The sequence below is a fragment of the Gopherus flavomarginatus genome, chromosome 5 (genome assembly GCF_025201925.1).
Source record: "Gopherus flavomarginatus isolate rGopFla2 chromosome 5, rGopFla2.mat.asm, whole genome shotgun sequence".
Lineage (NCBI taxonomy): Eukaryota > Metazoa > Chordata > Testudines > Testudinidae > Gopherus > Gopherus flavomarginatus.
In genome coordinates, this window is record NC_066621.1 from 122,244,760 (window position 1) to 122,253,780 (window position 9,021).

At 39.6% G+C, this 9,021-nt stretch overlaps 1 protein-coding gene across 2 annotated transcripts in view; it reads left to right on the forward strand.

Moving 5' to 3' along the window:
• Positions 1–8,584, forward strand: part of TSHR (thyroid stimulating hormone receptor) — a 232,336-nt gene extending 223,752 nt beyond the window's left edge. For both annotated transcript variants that reach the window (XM_050953256.1, XM_050953257.1), the window contains 2 exons: positions 3,527–3,715; positions 6,118–8,584. In XM_050953256.1, coding sequence (XP_050809213.1) covers positions 3,527–3,715; positions 6,118–7,516 — 1,588 coding nt within the window. In that variant the 3' untranslated portion in view covers positions 7,517–8,584. The remainder of the gene's footprint in view (positions 1–3,526; positions 3,716–6,117) is intronic.
• The last annotated feature ends 437 nt before the right edge of the window (positions 8,585–9,021 follow it).

Consider the following 9,021-nt stretch of genomic DNA (forward strand, 5'->3'; position numbering starts at 1 on the left):
CTCTCTCTCTCTCTTCTCTCTCATTTTAAAACTAATATGACTATTTTCTTCATCTTTGTTGTCTGATTAACTTAATTCTGTAACTTAATAACCTAACATTAAATCAATGTGTTTATCAGCAAGCGCCACCCTATTTCTTCAATCTCTCTGTTAGAGCTTTTCCCCACTCCTCTTATATTTTAGGTAGGGAAACCTGGTTAGTTACTTTGTGCAAAGTGACAAATGAGACTGCATATTTCTCATTGAAATGTATGTTTCTCCTCTAGGAATCTCAAAAGTAAACTTGGGCAATAATGTTTGTTTTCCTATGCAACATTTTTCATTAATAGGCACCTCAGATTTTTATATATTGCTTTTTACAGAGATACTTTTTGTGACAGTATCTCCCATAAAGCTTTATGGAAATATGCTTAGAATGTGTTTTATGCTACGTATGCCATGTAACATATCTCCGTAAAGGTTATGATCTACTGAATGTATTAATCCTATTTGTATGCACGTATCATTTTTGTATTCGAAGTTATGAATGTTGGCTGTATACTGGTTTGATTTCTAAATAACCGTAGTAGAGCATTTGATCAGTTCCTGGAGAAAGGAATGTTGAAATGAAGTACCTAATCAAGAAACATTTAAAGGACAATGGATCTTGGATGCTCCAATCCATGTAAGAAGTCTACTTGAGGAGATTCAAGGTAGCATGTAAACAATCAATGCTACCTGTAAAAACTGTGAGTCATGCATGGACATGTGACTTGTCCAAGTGACTCCTAAACGCCATCTTGGAGCTGGACTATGCATAGAAGTGAGGAAGGGGTCTCCACCCACAAGAGAAAGTCAGTCTATTTAAACCCCTGGGAGACTCCTCCATTTGGTCTTCAGCTGGCTAAAGAGGGAGCCTCTCCACCCCCCAGGATACATGAAAGAAACTGGAACAAAGGACAGTAACTACAGGGGGTGTGAATGATTGCTGGACCCAGGCTAAAAGGAGATTAGTCTGTAAAAGTGAGCATTCTGGAACTGGTGATGATCTTATCTGTATTCAGTTTGATTAGACATAGATTTGCACATTTTATTTTATTTTTCTTGGTTTAGACCCAATTGGGAGTTGGGCATCTGAGTGTTAAAGACAGGAACACATCTTTGAGCAGCTTTCAGGTAAACCTGCAGCTTTGGGGCAAGAAATTGACCCTGGGTCTTTGTTGGAGCAGACGGGAGTGTCTGGCTCAGCAGGATAGGGTGCTGGGGTCCCGAGCTGGCAGGGAAAGCAAGGGGCAGAAGTAGTCTTGGCACATCAGGTGGCAGCTTCCAAGGGGGTTTCTGTGATCCAACCCGTCACACTTTTGGTTTGTGTTTTCATTAGGTATTCACTTTTATTGTGCTTTTCTCTTTCTATCTCCTATTTTCTTATACATTTCTGCAGCCTCTGGGGAGTACAGTGATTCTGTATTAGTTTTGTATTAGTTTTTAACAAATTGTCTTTGTCTCCTCAAGGTAACATTCACAATTAAAATCTCTGTTTTCCTGTACATAATCCCAAGAAGTTTTTTCTCCTCTTTTGTAATGATTTCCTTCTTCTGTGTCTGAGAATAGAAAAACATTGCTTAGGGTGGTATACAGGGTTATAACCTTGAGGAATGATGTGAAATTAAGAAAAACAACACTTAGACTGAATACTGTGGGATGTATTAAGCTTCAGAATACTTTCATGAGGAGACTGGGGAATCGCCATTAAGGAAATGAGGATGGCAAGGGAAACATGCTCCTTTATATAGACTCACATGAAGCATCCTCTGGCTTGAGGGAGGGCTTGCGTGGCTCCTCAATGGTTAGACTTTTCCATATAGTTACTAGCTTGTGTGGAGTGAGCAGGCACATCCCAAGAATGTGGTTCTTTTACTGATAACTGCTAAAAGTAACACCACTGTTTATCCAAAAAGGAGAAACAGAAAAGGTCATTCTTCCCAATGGAGAGCCACTTGTGTGGGGTTTTGCCAGATGGGAATGGGATGGCATTGTCTTGCTTATCCATTCACTCTTCTCCCACTGATGACATTTGCACAAACCTTTTGTGAGGGCTCAGGGCACAGGTTTTTGCCGAAGGGGAAAGAGATACATTTTGCCATGTTGCTTTGCACCACATATCTTTTCTAAAAGCTCATTATTAGTTCTTTCCCTGTGAATTAGGGGACACAGTATGCAGAAAACATACTTTTGTTTACATGCTTAGAATCATGTTCTTTGTTAGTAAAGCTCTTAAAATAGCAACACTTGACAGTTGACATCTTTCTCAATATAGTACAGGTTTAATATGAGCTGATGTTCAGCTTGTGAGGAACATTGCTATAGCTATAAGAGTGTTTTCTCTTAAATTGGCATATGGTTCAAGAAGCACCTAGAAGTTAGAGGGAAAATAGCAGAAGGAGAAACTTTGTGTGTTTAAATCTACATTTTTATTGATTTTTTGTGTGTTTTGAACTATTTGAGCCTTAAAAGCCTTTTTTAAAAGGTTTTGGTGTTTTTGTCATTCAGAGTTTGCCCAAGGAGATAGTAATCAGTTTTAAAACCTTGAGGATGGAAAAATGGTATACAGATGTGCTAAAGGGAGCAGGGAGATCATCTTTCTTCTCCTACTCAAAATCAGATTATAGCTGTACCTAGCTAACTCTCATCAGCAACTGCAGCAAATGATGGCATCAATTCTGCAAATATTTCAGTATGCTCTTAACTTTATTTGCATGAATAGAGTCAAGTGTGTAAAGTTATGCATGTGTTTAAAGCCTTTGCAAAATGAGGGCCTGTGTGAATTAAATGAGCAAATGATACTATCATATCTGCTTCTGTTTTCAATTGTCTCTCCAAAATGAGCATGTTCTCACAGATACTAAATCTTTAAAGAATTCATTTTCAGTTACAAAGGCAAGCTGAAGCACTGCTTCTGCTGCATGGCTTATGAGAAGCATAACTGATGGCCACCAATAGCAATCACAACACTGTCTATGCAAAAATGTGTTTCAGATAGAAAACCAGTTTTAAAATTACTGAAAAAGAGGCCACGCTGACTCACTCTTTCAAAGTTGTAGCAGTTTTTCAGGTTTGTAAACCAAAGAATAATTTAGGGAGATTTTATCATCTCAAACAAGTTGTACCCAGTGTCTCTGTGCAATCATTAATTAAAATAAACAAAAAAAAATAATGTCCTGGGCTCTGTGCCAGCAGTGATTCCTTCATCCCATTCATTGCACTTTCATTGTGCATTTATGCAGCCAAATAAGTTGTCTGGCATCATGACGTTGGGTGCCATCTGAATGCTGTTTGGTGATACCCAGTTGGTACATTTCAAGTAGAATATGTGCAGGCAGAATGCCAACTCCTGCGTCACCTCCCTCATATGTTGTTGGTTGTGTTTTAGTTTTAGTTTTGTTTTTTATGCTGCAGCTTTCTGTGCAACTCCTGAAGTGCTTTGAAGATCTTAAATGTCTCATTCCAGTCATTTCATTTGCTGAAGTTTTATTCTTTCTTTACACAGTGATGTTTCCCGGACCAGTGTTGCTACCCTTCCAACAAAAGGACTGGAAAACCTTAAAGAACTGATGGCTAAAAATACATGGACATTGAAGAAACTACCTCCCGTAAAGACTTTTCTTCATCTAATGCGAGCTGACCTGTCCTATCCAAGCCACTGCTGTGCTTTCAAGAACTGGAAGAAAACCAAAGGGTGAGTGTTAGCAACTTTGATTAAATCATAAGTCATATAATTAAAGAAGGATTAATTGATATTTTAATATATAATAAATAATATTATAATTTTAGTTAATGGGTTTTGTAGCCATTTTTGAAATTATATAATAGTGCAGAAGGACCGGTTTAAAATTAATAAAAATAAATACTTTTTCACGCAACACAGTTAGTTTGTAGAACTCATTGCCACAAGATATTTTTGAGGCCAAGAGTTGAGCAGGATTCAGCACAGGATGAGATGTTTTTATAGATAACAACAATATCCAGAGTTGATATAGTAAGGATTTAAAAATAACCAGAAGTCTTGGAAGGGACATAAAACCTTGTGCTTCAGCCAGCCTCTAACTAAAAGGGTGAGGAGAACATTTTATTTGTGGCCAGGTTATTCCATAATTATCTTCTGCAAGGTTGCTTGCCTGGTTTTCTGGAGCAACAGATACTGGCCGCGGTTGGTGACAGGATACAGAAGTAGATGGAATTGACGGTCTGATCCAGTCTGGCAAACCTGTGTTCCTATAAGTAAAATTTAAACTTTATTGTAATTGTAGAGAAACTATCATTGCAGAGTTCAAATTTAGATTTAAATGCAAACATCTCCAAAGTTCAGAGCAAGGGTCTTGCTCAGGCCAATCTCTGATATATGAAGAGAAAATAATATCTATCTATAGAATTTCTAGGATACCTATCGTATTTTAAACATTGGCATAGATAGTATATTAATGGAATTCATAGATTATATTAGGTCATGGAGGAGTTTCAAACAACTTTGAGGGCAGAAAACTACCACAAAAGGATGTACAGAGATTAGAAACATGGGCAGAAAGAAAGAAAATGAGATTCTCCTTTGAGAAAAGCAGCTCCAGTACATCTGGTGAAAGTCTGAAAGACAGTGAATGGGAGGGAGACAGCTGGGATGAGAAATGCTGAAGGAAGTGTAGGGTGATCACAGTCAGCAAATTCAATACACATTTGCAAGGTGTTATTGTTGTCAGAACATTACTAATGCTATTTGAGGCTACAAACATAGAAGCATTGCATTGTAGAGCAAGACAATAGATAGGGCTCCATGTTTTTCACAACTACAGAATAACACAAAATAAAACTAGAAACAACATGTAAAATGAAAGAACCCTGCAGTGGCAATCCCTGTGGTTCCTGTCCTGCAGGGCTCAGCCTGGCTCCCCTCACCGGTTATTCTGACCTGGCACGTAAGATTGCAGCACCACTCAGATTTGGCCTGGCCTCTCCTCCATCATCATGACATGGGACAACCAGACTAGATCTGAGTGAGTGTTGCAGCCTGGAGCACAGGATTATATCACTATTCACTCAGATTTGACCTAGCTGCCCCTCTGTCATGATGATGGAGAGGCACCTGAGCCAGATCTGAGTGGTGCTGTGACCCCATGCACAAGGTTGCAATTCCTGGAGCAGGGAGCTGGGCCCAGGCCTACAAGACAGGAGGTGTCACTGCAGGATGAGTGCATGTCCAGATCACTCTGCAATCTCTGTCCTCAAAGGCCTCTGACACCAGACCACCCTGGGGGCAGGATCTGACACCTCCCATGCCCCCCACCCCACACATGGATAAATCAAAATAAATAAAACTCTTGAAAAATAAAACAAAAAATTATAAAAACAAAAGAATTTCATGGGGCTCTAGTTATTGTTTCTCTGTGGCTACGCAGACCACATATGGAGTATTGTGTTGCGCCCTGGGCAACATTGTGTCAGTAAACTGTGGAGGAACAAATTGGAGGAAATATAGAGGAGAGTAAAAAAATGATTAAGGGGCTGGAGAGAATTGATTTATGCAGAAAGAAGAAACAAATACAATGCCATGTGCATTGATTAAACAATTATAAAGAACAGATGTAAGAAATCTATGAATTTTTGAAGGATGTAATCCCCAAGGACGAAGAGGAATTATTTATGGTGGCACAATCAGTAACCACTAAGAATAATTGAATGAAATTAAGAAAGAAAAATGTAGGCCAAAATATCAGGAAAAGCCTCCAGATAGTGACATGAATTAGGCTGTGAAATAGCAACTCTGGGGAAGTGGTAGAGGCCCCATCACTTGGGATTTTTAAGAAGATGAAATTGTTGTTATTGTAAGCATATCAAAGAAGTGAGAACTCAGATGCAGAGGATTACAACACTGTATAGCCATCTGCCAACATACAAAAAGCTCTGATGGGTATGGTCAAGATTCACCACATGGTCTTTTTATTAACAAAAATGTGTCAGGACAACATTCTGGTTCATAGATATTTTAATTCAGATATTAATTATTAAAAAGTGTTTCCCTTGACATACCTGTTGTATACAAAGAGAACTGCAAATTCCAGTGGTGATTTCACTCCTGTGTTCTTTCAGAATTCTGGAATACATGATGTGTAACCAGACCAGCAGTCACAGCTTTCGTAAGAAAAGATCCGTCAGTACCTTCAGTGGCCCTTTTTACCAAGACTATGCAGAAGAGGATGTAGACCGCACTGACACCGTGTATGCTGAAAACTCTAAATTCAGGGATTTTCATGGCAACTCCCACTACTACGTTTTTTTTGAAGAGCAGGGGGATGGAGATGTTGGGTTTGGCCAAGAGCTCAAGAACCCTCAAGAGAACAACATCCAAGGGTTTGACAGCCATTACGACTACACAGTCTGTGGTGGCAGTGAAGACATTGTGTGCACTCCAGAGCCTGATGAGTTTAATCCCTGTGAAGACATAATGGGCTATAAATTTCTAAGGATTGTGGTATGGTTTGTGAACCTGCTGGCTATCCTGGGTAACGTTTTTGTCCTCTTCATCCTTCTCACCAGTCATTACAAGTTGACTGTCCCGCGGTTTCTGATGTGCAACCTGGCTTTTGCTGATTTCTGCATGGGACTGTACCTTCTCCTGATTGCTTCGGTGGATCTCTACACTAGGTCAGAATACTACAACCATGCCATAGACTGGCAGACTGGGCCTGGCTGCAACACAGCTGGCTTTTTCACTGTCTTTGCCTGTGAGCTTTCTGTATACACACTGACTGTGATCACCCTGGAGCGCTGGTATGCCATCACCTTTGCTATGCGCCTGGACAGGAAGCTTCGCCTTCGGCATGCTTTGATCATCATGCTGGGTGGTTGGCTCTCATGCTTTCTTCTCGCCCTCTTGCCACTAGTTGGAGTCAGCAGCTACATCAAAGTCAGTATCTGCCTTCCCATGGATACCGAAACACCGTTGGCTCAAGCCTACATTTTCTTTGTTTTAATGCTGAACATCATTGCCTTTATCATCATCTGCGCTTGCTACATAAAAATCTATATAACTGTGCGAAACCCTGAGTACAAGTCCGGAGACAAAGACACCAAAATTGCTAAAAGGATGGCTATGTTGATTTTCACTGACTTCCTATGCATGGCACCTATCTCATTCTATGCTTTGTCTGCCATCATGAACAAGCCCTTGATAACAGTCAGTAATTCCAAGATCCTGCTAGTGCTGTTCTACCCACTCAATTCTTGTGCCAACCCATTCCTCTATGCTATTTTCACCAAGGCTTTCCGAAGGGATGTCTTCATCCTGCTCAGCAAATTTGGCATATGTGAACATCAGGCTCAAATCTACCGTGGCCAGACAGTCTCAGCCAAAAACAGCAGTGGTTCTTATGGCCAGAAAGGCTGCCGAGGGACAGGTCAGGACTACCATGACCCTCATGATTACTATCACCCTGCAATTGCGATGCAAGAGCAAATTGTTGTGCAAGACTGCACACTGACTGTGTAATAGCACCTGAAAGCATCACAACTGCAGTGTGATCAATCAGATGGGAATTTAGTATTCCAAAAATAAAAAATCCAGTGATAAGATACAATTTTTCCTAGCTGTTTTTGAGGAACATTGGTAGTGATTTGAGTGAGCTATTCACTTGAATCTCCAATCTTATACCACTGTCAGTGTAAGAAAGAGGGTGCCAGTTATGATGACAATACTGGAAGCATGAATGAAAACTCAATATAAATCAGAAAGTGAACATATATATATGAAATGTTAGACATGCATTCTTCTCTAATTGTCTAACGGGAAAGGGAGACAGCATAAATTTAGGGGATACTTATACAAATAAAATAGAATCTTTAGATTTATAATTAAACTGGAGTTAATAAAAAATAAAGTTTAGAGAATGAATTTTTCAACTCTAGGTCAGATTGGTCAGGCTGACTTGCTTGCTTTTTTTCTTTTTTTTAAATCGGAAGATTGATTTGTTTTTCTAATTGCCAGTTTTCTGAACTGGGTTCTTTCTTCTCTTGTTTTCTGTCATCACTTGTCATAAAAATTAAGTAGCTGGAATTTAATTTACAGTTTTGTTTAAAATGTGTAAGGCAGAATAGAATCCAGCTGGCTTTCCTATCACTCATGTTGCCTCTGTAGGCCAAACAACAGTAAAAAGCATTTTTTTAAGAGTGGATAGTAAGGCTTTAATTTCTTTTTCTGTTGTGTGTAGGGAAAAACTTCCTGACTCTCTCTCAAATGGAGGGATTCTGACTTTTTTAGATGAGTTTAGGGGGAGATTTATTTTGAATTTCTTTTTGGAAACCTGTCTGTCCAAACTAATGGGTTTAGATCTCAATTTTACTGATGGTGATAGTTATTTGCTTTCGAAGCTGAAAGAACCTCAAATTAAATTTTGATACTAAATATTAAGCAATTTGCTTCCTCTAATGTTGGCTTTTATCTAGTCATCTGAGTATAGTATACGTGTTTGGCACTTTAGGATATGTCTACACTGCAAAGTGAAGATATGACTGTAGCACAGGTAGGCATATGTGTTAGCTTTTATCTAGCCAGCATGGGTAATAATAGCAGTGTAGATGTGTAAAAGCAGCAAAGAATCCTGTGGCACCTTATAGACTAACAGACGTTTTGTAGCATGAGCTTTCGTGGGTGAATACCCACTTCCTCAGATGCATGTAATGGAAATTTCCAGGGGCAGGTATATATATGCTAGCAAGCAAGCTAGAGATAACGAGGTCAGTTCAATCAGGGAGGATGAGGCCCTGTTCTAGCAGTTGAGGTGTGAAAACCAAGAGAGGAGAAACTGGTTCTGTAATTGGCAAGCCATTCACAGTCTTTGTTCAATCCTGAGCTGATGGTGTCAAATTTGCAAATGGTGGATGTGCAGGTGAATGAACCGGTGATGGTGTGGCTGATCTGGTTAGGTCCTGTGATGGTGTCGCTGGTGTAGATATGTGGGCAGAGTTGGCATCGAGGTTTGTTGCATGGATTGGTTC